General features: G+C 60.1%; 1 protein-coding gene across 3 annotated transcripts in view; it reads right to left on the bottom strand.

Annotated features, from left to right (window-relative positions):
• The window catches only part of RARA (retinoic acid receptor alpha), a 44,443-nt gene that overhangs the window by 16,452 nt on the left and 14,177 nt on the right, over positions 1 to 13,814 (bottom strand). For 2 of the 3 annotated variants that reach the window (XM_082605035.1, XM_082605034.1), the window contains exon 2: positions 6,661 to 7,203. In XM_082605035.1, coding sequence (XP_082461161.1) covers positions 6,661 to 6,838 — 178 coding nt within the window. In that variant the 5' untranslated portion in view covers positions 6,839 to 7,203. Of the gene's footprint in view, positions 1 to 6,660; positions 7,204 to 12,194; positions 12,217 to 13,814 lie in introns of those variants that run through there. The other variant, XM_082605036.1, reaches the window with a different exon arrangement.

The following is a 13,814-nucleotide window of genomic DNA, read 5'->3' as shown; positions in this document are numbered from 1 at the left end:
TGGAGGGTCAAAGCAGAGACCTAAAGAAAGAGTAGAAGTTTAGAAGTTAGGTAAAGAGTAGGAAGGAGGGCTTCCCTGGTGGCGCAGTGCTTGAGAGTCCGCCTGCCGATGCAGGGGACACGGGTTCGTGCCCCGGTCCGGGAGGACCCCACGTGCCGCGGAGCGGCTGGGCCCGTGAGCCATGGCCGCTGAGCCTGCGCGTCCGGAGCCTGTGCTCCGCAACGGGAGAGGTCAAAACAGTGAGAGGCCCGCGTACCGCAAAAAAAAAAAAAAAAAAAAAAAAAAAAAAAAGAGTAGGAAGGAGTGGAATCCCAGTAAAAGAGCCTGTGCAAGGGTCCTGGGGTTACAGAAGTTGGTGAGTTCATTCAAGGAACTAACAGAGGGCATAACATAAAATTCAAAAGAAAAAGGAGCAGAGGACCAGGCTGGAGAGGTGGGCTGAGGCCAGACCAGGTGAGCTTGCTGGATTGTATCTCAGATGCAGGGAGAAACCACAAAAAGGTTCCAAGCAAGGGAGAGGCAAGATCTGATTTACAGTGTTACAAATCAGATTTAGCCGTGTGAAGCTGTATGAAGAATGGATGGTAGGAGGGCAAGAGGGACCAGTTAGCACAGTCCAGGCAGCACACAACAGTAGCACAGCCCAGGAGACTGGCAGTGGTGATAGAGGAAAGTAATCAATGTGGCCGGGGGGTGGGGGTGGGGCACGGATAGTGGGTAGTGTGGGAAAGGAGGTAGCAAAGAGGACTCTGGTGTGTGGCTTGTGCTACAGCAAAGTTTCCAAGAGTGCAAAGTAGAAAAGTCTACCGGGCGGGTGGATGGGTGGGTGTTGGGCTCCAAAGTGAGGTCTCACCTACGTGAGGTCTGGGCTGCAGATGGAACGCTGGGGCCTAGGGCACGGGTGCAAGCCTTGGCTGTGGATGAGATTGCTGGGGAGGAGGGCAGACTGCTTCCACAGCCCTTGGTATCTCCTCCCAAACGACGTAGATCCTGGGCACCAGTTATGTGCTAGGCCTTGTGTTCACAGCTTCAAGGTACTAAGGGATCTGGGACTGTCCCTGCCATCAAAGACCTGGTGATCAGTAAAAGATCTCCCAAATGATGCAGCTCACTGCAGGTACCAGGTGGAGAGGAGTCACTTCATGGTAGAGAGATGAGTGTTGTTAAGAGAAAAAATAAGGACCTGCGGGCCTTCAAAGGAGGGAGCGAGTGAGCAAGGAAGCGGGAACATCTGTGAAGATTTCTGGGAAGAGGCGGTATTCGAGATATTCCTTGAAAGATGGATAGGATTTCTGGAGCTGGAGAAGTGGAGAAGTCGGGGTGAGATGCCTGTTCTGGGGAACAGCAAGGTCATGGGGCAGGTCAGAGCAGAACACAGTGTCCTGGGGCAATGGGAGAAGAGGGAAAAAGGAAGGTTCTGGCCGCCTGGTGGGGGCAGCGGGGGAGGTGGGGAGGACCGAGTGGCAGGCCTGGGGCCCCGTCCTCCTCTGCCGTGTCCCCCACAACTCCTCCAGGACTGTGTGCTTAGCAGGCCCTCAGCAGGTATGGGCAGAACTGAAGTGGCCTCCGCTTGTGCCAGGCAGGGGTCCCTCCAGTCCCCAACCCCATCTGGAGGGGATAACAAACAGGAAATCATGAGACCCAGGGCCAGACGGACATCGGGTCCCAGTACAGGGTGGCCATCCCCCAAGACAATGCCCGGCTCCACCCACCCCTCGTCATCACTGCTTCTGCAGGGTACTTGAAGCTCGCCCAGGCCCTCACCAGCAAGCAGGTCACCGTGGCCTCACAGCAACTTGCCCAGCAAGCAGCAGATCAGGAGTCTTGCTTTAAAGAGGAGGAAACAGACTCAGACTCGAGAGAGGTTGAGTGACCTGCCCAAGGCTGCGCAGGAAGAGCTGTCCTTTAAGACTTCTGCCAAGGGGGCCTTGGTCCGTGGGCTGAGGTTCCCAGCAAGTCAAAATGGGGAGGGGAGGGCCTCTATTTCTGATCTAGTCAGGGCAGAGGGCCTCCAGTCTACCCTGGAGGTCCAGCTCCATGGGCTGTGCCCCACCACTGCAAACGGAGAGGAGAAGGAAGGCGTTGTAGGCACCGCCCCAAAGTGATTTGGAAAAAGGGAAACACTTCCTCTTTCAGACACTACCCCTCAAAGGGTAGTCAGGGCCTGCACTGGCACATCCCCATGGGCACAGGGCCCTTGGCACGGGCGGACACAGTGTCTCAGGTCTTGGCCAGCCTAAGAGGACAGGCCTCCTTCCCTGAGTCCCCTCCCCCTGCCCATGCTGGGATCCTGCCCTGAGGGGGGCCTGCGCACTATCAATGCTTGGAGATAAAAGGTGAGGGGGCCGCATTTTCATTCAAAACCCCGTCCAACAGTCTTCTGGCTGACTCTGCAGTTTGGACCCTAGGGAGGGCACTGCTAACAGTCCCCCCCTCCCTGGGCTGTCCCTCCTATTGTCCAGGGAAAGAGTGGGCAGGAGCGGGGGGAGGGAGGATACAGACTGAAAAGGGGAGCGGGAAAGGAGAAGGGCTCACCCCCTCCAGTCTCTCCAGGCTCCCCCAGACCCCAGGGCCACACAGCACATGTGTGGATGGAAAGGAAACGTCTGGACCCGGTCTTTCGGGGCTCCCATCCCCAGCTCCTCTACAGAGAGCTTCCAACCCCCCTGCCCCCACTCCACAGATGGAAACAAAATAAGAATAAGAACGGTAGCTTCTACACTCTGTTCCTACAGTGTCTGTCTGGATGGAGATGGAGGGAGGGTGCCCGCTGAGCTCTGCAAACTCCCCGGGCTGCAGTGGGCTGATCTGGGGGCGGGGATGGGTGTGAACAGATTGTATCCGCAGCTTCCAGGACAGGATGGAGATCTGGCCCAGGCCTCTTATCGGTCTTTCCCTCCAGCCTTCAGGATCAAAAACAGAAAAGGGGGCGTGGCTAGGGGGGAGGCCTTCCCCTACGCCCCCTACTGGGTGAAAGCAGAAGGTCCTGAGGCAGAAGCGGGGGGCTTCAGCCATGGGAGAGGGGGTTTCACCATGGCCGTGAGCTCCCCACGTCCAGGAGGGCTCCCCACAATACCCTCCCGCAGCTGCCTATCTGGATGGTAGAAAACACCCCAGCTGTAAGGTCACGTAGCTCAGCCACTTAACCACCGGTGCTGTTTCCTCATGTGTAAATGGAGATAATGTCCCTCTCCCAGGATTGTCCGGATTAAGATTTGTAAAACAGAGATAAAGTCCCAGGCACACAGTAGGTGCTCCACAGATGTTAGCCTCCCGTTCTCTCCAGCCCCCACCCAGAAAGGGCCAGGGTCCCTTTCCACTGTCGTAACACGGAGTACCACGGCAAGGAGACAGCGGTGATCACATGCAAGGTGAACAGCAGAGTGCATTACAGCAATGCTCTCGCCTAACCTCAGCCCTCTGAGGGAGGTTCTGGTCAGATCCCTGGGTTACAGACGAGGACCCATGCTCAGAGAGGTTATCACATCTAGTAAGTGGCAAAGCCAGAACTCGCTACACAGCCTACTCCACCTCCCCCCACCCCGCCCCTGACCCCGTGGAATTCCCAGGGGGAACAACAAAAAAGGCAGGTTCGTTTCCTCTCCAGCCTAGACTAGCGATAAGAAATAGAGACCCTTCCCTCCCCAAACACACGACACAATCACAGACGCCTCCCCCGTACACCCTCTGTGCCCTAAGTCACCGCCCCCTCCAGCACACAAACTGACACCCCTCCCCGGCTCTGGGTCTGACTCTCCTCATCCGCACTCTGACCCTCTCACCCAATACTCGTAAGCCATCGACCCCCCTCCCCAACACACACCCAACCTTGACCTCCCCACCCCTAAAACACACCCAACCCTGACCCTCCCCCCAAAGCACACTGAATCCTAGCCCTCCACAGTAAATAACAGTCCTCAGAGACCACGCCCCAGGGGCTGGTTTAGAGCAGGGATCCTGTCCCATCTCTGGAGCTTCCCACTCCGGCTCCCTGGGAGACGACAGCAGGACAGATACCCACCTGTCCCCAGTGACCTGGAGAACAGTTCTGTCCTTCCACAGGCCACCGGGTCTCTGAAGGGTACACCCAAGGTCCAGCCTCCTCCTGACCTGGGGAGAGGAATGGGAGGTGGAGGGAGGACCATCCAAACACCTTTGTTGGTGGGAAGTGGGAGGAGAGCCTCATGTGCCAGGTTGCCTACAGAAAGGGTGGCAGAGGGCCAGAGCATATAATCGCTTCGCTCCTTACAGGAATGGGGGCCACAGATGTCCACCCCTCCTAGGAACTGCCTGACCCCCCGCGCCAGCCCCCAGGTGGGGAGAGCGGGGAAGGCAAGGCTGCCTCCATGCCTGAACTTTTTTTTTTTTTTGCGGTACGCGGGCCTCTCACTGTTGTGGCCTCTCCCGTTGTGGAGCACAGGCTCCGGACGCGCAGGCCCAGCGGCCATGGCTCACGGGCCCAGCCGCTCCGCGGCATGTGGGATCTTCCCAGACCGGGGCATGAGCCCGTGTCCCCTGCATCGGCAGGCGGACTCCCAACCACTGCACCACCAGGGAAGCCCCATGCCTGAACTTTGATCCGTCATGCTTCGCTGCCCAGTGCTGAGAGCCAGGGTCTCCAGGCCCCTCAGCCCTGCCCAAGAAGGAGGGAGATGCAGGGCTCCCTCAGGTTCCTGGCCGCACCTCTGGTCCCAGAGGAGGGGAAGGTCGGGGAGAAGCTCAGAGGCTGGGGGCCTGGGTAGGAAGAGAAGTTGTTGTTGTTTACTAGGAAGGGCCAGGGCAACCCACAGGCTCACAAAGGGAGGGGGCAGGAAGGGGCATTGCCCAACCCGAAGTGTGGGCACCCCACCCTGGGGGATGAAGGTTAGCAGGATGGGAAGTGGGGTACCCGGAAACCCTCCCCACCCACCTCTAAGAAAGAGGAAGAAGCTTGCAACATTCAAAGAAGGGCAAAACATTTGCTTGTCCGGCACAAGACAGGGCAAGGTCAGGGGTCAGGCCCAGCCCCATCCAACCCTCCGTGAGCCAGGCCCCAGGTGGACAGAGCGTCTGGGGCTCTGTTCCTATCACCTGGGGAAGAGCAAGCTGTCCACCGGCACCAGGCTGAGCACCCTCGATGTCTCCCTCCCTGAAAGCCCCACCCTGGCAGGAAGCAGACACTCCAGTCACTGGAGCTGGGATATGAATCCCAGTCCCCACGGACGCAGGCACTACCCCACACAGACACACCCGCCCCTTCCCCAGCAGCCCCGAACCCAGACACTGGCCTCCCCCATCACCTAGCATAGACTGAAGACCAGGCCAGAATCGGGCTTCCGACTCCGACTCCCAGGTCAAAGTGCTGCCGGCTGCGCACCTCCAAGGGAGGAAACAGAAGGTGGAGGTTGAAGTAGGCAGCATCCGCCTGCCCCCTGCCCCAGGGCACAAAGGGTAGGGACCTAAAGTAGCACAGACTTAGAGCCCCTGCTCCCAGTGGCTGGTGGGGCCTGGGAGGGAGGGGGCCACCGTGCAGCCAGAGGAGGTGAGCCAGGAAGCAGTGGTGGCAGTGGGCAGCCGGCCAGTGTGGGCAGTGAGGCGCCCAGCCAGGGCCTGCCCCAGGGACAAAGAGACTCCCTGGCTCCGGGGAGAGGGCGCTGCCCCCACACTGGGAAGGGGGCACTGACCCAGCCCAGCCGGGCGCACAGGGCAGCGGCGCCAGGCAGCTTGCCAGTGGCCACGGGAGAGGCGGTGGGTGCCCGGGGCAGGGTGTTCAGTACCTGCCCGCCAGGAGAGGTGGGACACGTTTCCCAGGTCAGCAGCTGACCAGCCAGTCCGCCGTCCACGGCCCCCTTCTGCGGCTCCCACCCCCTCCCGCCCCAGGCCAGGCCCCGGCTCCCTCCCCCCCCCCCCCCCCCCGCCAAGCCCTGGCCCGGCGCCCAGCTGGGCCCTGGGGGCCAGAGTTACTGTAAGCGTCCTGGCAGGCCCGAGGCCTGGACTCTGCCAGCTGGCCATAGCTGCCGCCACCTCCCACTACCTGGCTCGGCCAGCCAGGGAAGGTTACCGAGACCCCCACCCAGCCAACAGGCGACCCCTGTGGCAGAAGGCGGAGGCGGAGAGAAAACACAGGCCCTGCCAAGAGCAGGCTTGCGTCCACAGCCGGAGTCCAGGCTGAGCGCCCCCTCCTGGGACACTGCCCCGACCCACCCGGCTGCCTGTGGGCCCCTCCCCCTCCCCCTCCCCACAAAGGGAAGCACCACCTAGCCTGGCCAAGGCGAGGGGAGGGGATTGTACGCCTCCAAGCCCCTTCCCCCAGAGGCACTGGATGGGGCGGGGCGGAGATGGGGCGCTGCTCTCAGTAGGGCTGCCATTTCCACCAAATGTCGAGAGGTTTGTTTACCCGCCTCCAGCCTCCGTGTCCAGTCCTTGGAGCTATTTATAAGGCCCTCCACGGCAGAGCGCGGGGGGGGGGGGCGTGAGAGGCGCCGGAGGACAGCACTGTTCAGCTCTCCCTCTGTCCCCCCAACACCAAACACAATCACGGCCACCAGCCTACAAGCCCCCCAGACGACGATCCCCCGTGTCTGGAGGAGCCCTCGCCACTGCCGAAGAGATGTGCCTAGAGGCCCACCTCGGCCTGCCGCCCTCCACCGCCCCTCCCACCGTGCCCACCACTCCACTTACTGGCTGGGGATGGCGTGCTATAGCCGCTAACTGGAAGCTGGTGCTGGAGAGTGGTCAGGGCGCCTGGTGGGGAGAGTCCACCCAGCATGGGGGGGAAGAAGAAGGCGTAGGGGGGCACCGGGTATCCACTGAGGTGCCCGCCCCCAGGTGTCGGGCAAGAGCTGCTGTTACTGGCCATGCCAAGCAGCCACAGTCAGAAGAGCAGGCAGACAGTCTGGCCAAAGGCTCTGGCAGGCTTCAGGCCGCCTCTCTTCGGGTCATGGGGCCTGGGCCCAGAGGGGGTTTGGGTGGTCAGCCCACCCCCCCCTTCTGTCCTGGAGCTGCGGTCCAAGGCTAGCAGGCTGACCTCAGCCTCCTGGAGCCCCCACTCCAGTTGGGGGCCAGGTGGGCTGGGGGATGTCCCAAGAGCCGGTCCTTTGGTCAAGCACTTCTGTGAGCTGGCACTTTCCCAGGAAGGTCCAGAGCTGGCCTTCAGGACGCCGAAAGGATCCCTCTCCTAGGTGGGCCCCAGCTAGGTGGCGGGGGAGGCCATGTCCTGTGATGCTGCAGAGAGAAAAAAGACAGGTGAGTGGGCACCGAGGAGCAGGCGCACGGGCATTCCCCGCGGAGCTCCCCAACCTGGGCGGCCGGAGATTTTCCCGTGGCACCCGGCTGAGCAGACAGCTGGCACCATGCCTGGCTGGCAGAGACGGCCTGGGAGTAGGGCCCAGACACTGCTGGGGGTGGCAGGACAGCAGAGCCAGGCTGGGGAGACGGGGACAGAGGCCAGAGCCGAGGAGGGCCTCTCACCCACAATCCTGAGAGGAAAGGGTCCCCGGTGCCATGCCACCCCGAAAGGAAGATTCCTGCTGCAGAGGAAGGCAGCTGGCCCTCCTTCCCCCAAAGCGGGTTACCTGAGGTCAAGATGCAGGGAACGTGTGCTTGAAGGGAGGAGGGAGGGGGAGGAAAAGCCGCTTCCCTAAAGCGGTGGCACTTCTCAGAAAAATGACTCCTAAGCCAGGGGGCCCCGCTTACACCACTTCCCCCCCAAATCCAAGCCCGAGCACCCCAGATGGGTCTGTCCCACGGGCCCAGAGGGGAGGCCCGTTTACATACATACAAATAGGGAAATGGGAACCGAGGACTCCTGGGTATCACCTCCATTGCCTAACAGCATGATGGGCAGGGACTGCCCAGGGTGGAAGCCCCCTACTCCCAGGCAATGGAGGGGCAAGGGAGACCGATCTCAGAGTTCACCCACATACTCTGTCTGCAGAAGCAACCTCCCTGGAGAGGGTGGGAGGTGGGCAGAAGATGAAAGGCCAGATGCCCCTCCACCAGTGCATCCACAAATCCATACCCTGTTTGAACAGCTGGGACCCGAGGACATGCAGAGAAAACACCACGGGTAGCAAGAGACAGAGATGAACCCAGAAATTCCACGACACAGTGAGACAGACAGGCAGCAACAAGAGCAGAGAACGAGATGGAGAAAGAGAAGCATCCACAAGAGGTCCAGGAGGATACATGTAAACAGTATCAATAAATATGCACGTATTTATATATGAGTGTGTGTGTATACACACACATGACATATATGAGAGACAAAAGAAAAGAGACAGAAAGAAACATGGCCAAGCAAAACCACAATGAGATACCACTTTGCATCCACTAAGATGGCTATAATCAAAAACACTGATAACGACAAGTACGTGAGGATGCGGAGAAATTGAAACACTCAGACATTGCTGGTGGGAATGTAAAACGTTGCAGCTGCTTTGGAAAACAGTGTGGCAGTTCCTTAAGAGGTTAAACACAAGAGTTACACGACCCAGCAATTCCACTTCTAGGTATCTACCCAAGAGAAGTTAAAACGTAAGTCCAGGGCTTCCCTGGTGGCGCAGTGGTTGAGAGTCCGCCTGCCGATGCAGGGGACGCGGGTTCGTGCCCCGGTCCGGGAAGATCCCACATGCCGCGGAGCGGCTGGGCCCGTGAGCCATGGCCGCTGAGCCTGCGCGTCCGGAGCCTGTGCTCCGCAACGGGAGAGGCCGCAACAGTGAGAGGCCCGCGTACAGCAAAAAAAAAAAAAAAAAAAAAAACAACACGTAAGTCCACACAAAAACTTGTACATGGGTGTGGATGTTCATACCCGCACTCCTAACAGCCGAAAAGTAGAACCGACCCAAATGTCCATCGACTGATGAATGGATAAATCAAAAGCTGTACATCCATACACTGGAAGGTTATTCTGCCATAAAAAGGAACAAAGTACCGATATACACGACAACATGGATAAACCCTGAAAACATTATGCTAGTTGTAAAAGACCACCTACTGTATGATTCCATTTACATGAAATGTCCAAAATAGGCAAATCTATAAAGGCAGAAAGTAGATTGTGGTTACCAGGGGCTGGGGCATGGGTTTGAGGGAAATGGGAAGTGACTGCTGAATGGTATGGGGGCTCTTTCTGGAGTGATGAAAATTTTCTAAAAGAGATTGTGGTGACGGTTGCACAACTCTTGTGACTATATTGAAACCAGTGAATTGTACACTCTAATGGGTGAATTGTATGGTACATGAATTATACCTCCATCAAGCTGTTAAGAAAGAAAGAAAGGCGGGGAGGAAGGAGAGGGAAAAGAAAACAGGGCCACAGAAATCCCAAATAAGGACTACCTCCCTTTCCAAGCCCTTCCTCCCCAAGCGCAGGCCGTGCCAGGCTCCAAGCTCCAGGCTCCAGGCTCAGACCTGGAGTCCAGAGGACACACACATGGCCAGCATTTGGCTGAGGACCATGCCTGGGATGGGGGAGCTCTGCCAAGGCCACTATGGACGAGGCCAGGACTTCTGGGCCCAGCCGGGCCGGCCAGCCAGCCTGTGACTGTGCGGGGCTGAGGGAGGGGGAGGGGGACAGGTACTTGCAAGGAAGGGGGGGGCAGCTCCCCTATTGTCAACGAGCACGATTTTGACTGTGACTAATTATGACCACCATCGGGCCTCTCTCCTTGCTCCTGAACGAGGTGCCCCCTTCCTGCCCCAGGCCCCTGCCAACTCCCTCCCGGGCTGCGAGGCTGACGTCAGAGGAGCAGGGACCCCACCCGTCGGCCAGCTGCCGCCCTGGCCCCCCACAACCCTGAGGGGCGCCACACAAGGGGAACTCGAGCCAGCAAGGGAGGGAGGGGTTGGCTGAGCCTCACCAGCGTTGACAGTCAGACCCTCACATACGTGCACACCCGCTTGCAGAAACTCACACGCGCAGCTCCAGGGAAAGCGTCCGGTGGCCAAGAGCACGCGTGCTTGCACACCCAGCCCGGGTGCGTGCGGGCACGCATGTGACACGTGAGGAGAGGGAACCCGGAGATGCGATCCTTCCACACCTGGGCTCCACAGATAGTGAAGCCGGCTCCAGGCCTGCATGCCCGGCCCGGGACACAGCTCCCCACAGACGCACAACCACAGCCTCAGAGTTTCCCAAACTGCACCTACCCTGGCCCTCCCCCAGCCAGGCGAGCCTCTGTACCTGCCTTCCTGCGGGCCGGCCCCCCAGTACACAGCAGGGTCCACAGACACAGAGAAGCACGCCGGTGGATTCAGGTCCAAATGGGGGCCGGCCTCTCTGAGGTGAGACCCAGGAAGCCATTCACTCCAGAACCCAGGCCTCCTGACCCAGCTTTTGGGGGCTGGGGGGCGGCAGGAGGTTCGGTCTGGACCCTCTGGAGCTGACCCTTGACCCCAGAGGAGAGATTAACCACAGCCGCCTTTATGCCTCAATTCTGCCCCTGAGGAGTTTGAAACTGGACCATACTTCAAACCTCAGCCACAGATACACACCCCAGGGAGAGGCTGGAGGGTGTTCCCCACCCCCATTGGAGCCTCACCAAAGGGGCTCAGCCTGCAAACGTCAGTGCAGTTAACTCCCTGGGGAGGGCCTTGAGCCAAGGGAGGGGGCAAAGGTTACAGAAACGGGCCAAGGGCCAGGCTGGCCAGGGAACAGGGACGGGCAAGGGCAGGGATGATGGGGGCGGGGCCAAAGAGCACAGGCCCGGCCTCAGAAGGTCCCTCTGGAACCACGACCCTTGGGGAGATGCCTGGGTCCTGGCCCCCTGCACCCAGGGGTGGAGAAGACACTGTCAGAGAATCGAAACCAGCACCAAAGAAAGGGAAAACAAATTACCCACATCCAACCTCCACCCTATGCCCGCCACCTCCACTGCCCGTGGGCACCCTCTCTTGAGGGAGAGAAAAACCACAGGCCCACACCTCCCATACCCGGAGCCCAGCCTCTGCACAGCAGAAAGGGGGGGTGGGGGGGAGGGCCGGAGCACCTGCCACCAGCCAGGCACCCCTGCCCGCTGGGGCCTCCCTCACCCTCAAAAGGCTCCAGGATCCCTCCCCCAGTGTCAGGTGTCCCCAGCTACCCGTTCTTTATGTCCCCAGAGTCACACATCTGGAGAAAAAGGCAAATGTTGGCCGAGCTGTAAGACAGTAGAAAGAACCAGAAGTCTGAAGGGTCAAATCTCAGCTCTGCCACTCTGGGTGACCTTAGGCAAGTCACTTAACCTCTCTAAGCAACTGTTTACTCGTCTGTGAACTGCCTACCTCAACAACGGGCTGTGTGATTTAAGAGATAAAAGTCCTGGAAAGCACCTAGCACAGCGCCCACCCAGCACACAGGAGGTGCTGGGCAACGGGTCCCCTCCCTCCCCCGCGCCTGCCAGCACCACCTCGGGGCCTCCCTGGGCAGTATGTCTGCTGTCCCTGCCCCAGTCAGGGCTAGCAGCTGCTGACAGGGCTGGGCGGGAGAATTACCCATTTTCCAGGGTCTGCTTCCCCCCAGACTGAGGACAGGAATGTGGGGAGAGGAATATTCGGGGTGTGGGTGGAGGCCTGACCACAACCCTTTCCCCAATTCCCTTCTTTCATTTCACAAACCAAAAAAGGGAAACCTTTGGACGTGGGGAGGGGAGGAGGGGAAGAGGAATAGACGATTTCCCCCCCTGCCCTCAGGGAGGAGGAGCCAGGGGTCCCCAAACCCAGCTGGCCCTGCCCCGCTTCTTCATCCACTCCCTCCTCTCTGCTTCCCAGGCTACCCCACTACCATGGCTCCCAAGGAATAGAAGCCAGGCAGTCCCGGACGGGCTGAGAGGAGGGGATAAGGATTGGGGAGCTTAAAACAAGGGGGGACAGGGGCTTTCCTAGGCATTCTAGACAGTCAGTGAATCAGATGCAAATGACACCCAAAGCTCAAGCTCAACTTGGGGGTGGGGGACAGGGACTCCAGCCCTGACGGAAGCAAAGACCCAGCCCCTCTGGACCCCCTCCCCTGTCAGGAGCTGGCAGGGCAGGGCAGGGCGGGACAGGGCAGATTTCAAACCAGAACAGTGGGCTGGAACTATTGATAAACTTTCCAGAAAAATACACACACACTCACACACACACAAAGCCAAAACCTCTCCCCTCCCCCATACTCCTCAGATGAACATTACTCCCTTTTCCCCCTTTTTCCAGAGGCCCCTCTCTCCTCCTCCCGGCCACTCTGGTCCTCTGTTTACCTTTTGCTCTCCAGGCTCTGGGCTGCAGGAAGCCAGCAAGGCCAGCCACATTTTGAGAGAGACCACTCCAGGAGGGCCTGAGAAGGATCAGCGGGGTGAGGTTGGGACAGGTGGAGGGCACCTCTTCCCCACCAGTCCTCAGAAGCCCAGGCCCGCCTCGCTGGAGCCGGGACTTGTTGGAAAACCTGCCCCAAGCACGTGCAGGGCCTGAGCACATCTACGGAGAGAGTCAGGGGAGTGCTGAAGTCCAGCGTCTGGCCTCTGGGTGCTGCCACTGCCCACGGCCTCAAGACACAGCACCTAGTCCCAGAAAAGTCGATCTGATGTCTCCCCAACTTGTACCCGCCCAAGCTTCTGCCCCAGCTACACAGGGCTGCCTGACCTCCACGGGCCATCATCCCCGCAGTGACTGAATACCAGGCAGAAAGGGCAACTGGACAACCCAAGCCCAGGACAGGCCAGGCCAGGTGCTGGGAGGAGGAAGTGGGGGAGGCGGGGTTGTCTGCTGGTCAGGGCAGTGTCCCGACTCCGCACCCCAGGGACTGCACCCCAGAGCCCCCTGGGAGATGTGCCCAGGGCCTCCGAAGCCCAGGGTGGCTGAGGGGCCCACCCAGAACCAGAGCTGAAGCCTCCCACCCAGTCTTCCCTTGGAGCAGAGAGCAGGTGAAAGGGCAGGGGGCAGCCCAGGCCTCAAGGAGAGGGATGGGCCCACGGGGAAGGAAGAAAACAGGAAGGGGAAGAGATGAGGCTGCCGAGGCCACAGCCAGACCACAGGAGTGTGTGGACCACACAAAGGCAGCTCTGTCCGGGTCGGGGACCGAAGGGGCACAGACAAAAGGGGACAGCCCCCCAGCCTGGAAACCACCGTCCTCACAGCCAGCCTGGCACGGGGCTTTCCCCACCCCCACCTTGGCAGCTGCCCCCTCACCACTGTCCCCCCTCTCCGCGGTGCAGGAAGCATAACACTCATAAGGGGCGGGGGCTGCCGAGCACACAGAGCAGCAGGTATGTGCGCGGCTGCGCGGCTGCAACCCGCCTCCCCCAACCCCTCAACTCGGCTCCAACCGTGCCCCGGGGCGGACTGACTGTGGGCACGACCCAGTGCTACCAGCCCCCTCCCGGCGGCGTCCTTCCCTAGGGACCCGGGCTGCAGGGAAGCCGGGAACGCCCGCCCCCGCCCCCCTCCCGCCTCAGGATATCCTTTTGGCTCTGACCCCAGACCAGGCCTGAGTCAGCCTGTGCCCCGCCCCACACCCCCCATCCAGCGACCCCCAGGAACTTCCTACTCCCCACGCTCCACACCCACCTACTCAGGTGGGGCTAGAACTAGGGGGAATCTCTTCCCCTCTCCACCCCCAGCTGAACAGGGAAGCCCACCAGGGGGTGGGGCGGATGGTCACAAGGTCCCAGGACCAGCCCCTTAAAGCACAGGGCCTGCGGGATCAGGGCGAAGCGGGTGCAGGCTGTGTGTGGAGGGGAGAGGAGGCCCTGGGGACCACCACCTCCCCGGCCCCAAAACACACACAACTGGGGATCCTGCCCAGAGGCCCTCCCTACTCCAGCCTGGACCCCAAGAAACCACAGAAACTCCCTGGGGAAGGTAGTTTCCATGAGAACACA

This window comes from Mesoplodon mirus, assembly GCF_964341445.2.
Source record: "Mesoplodon mirus genome assembly, chromosome: 18".
NCBI lineage: Eukaryota > Metazoa > Chordata > Mammalia > Artiodactyla > Ziphiidae > Mesoplodon > Mesoplodon mirus.
This window is presented reverse-complemented; position numbering and strand designations above follow the sequence as displayed.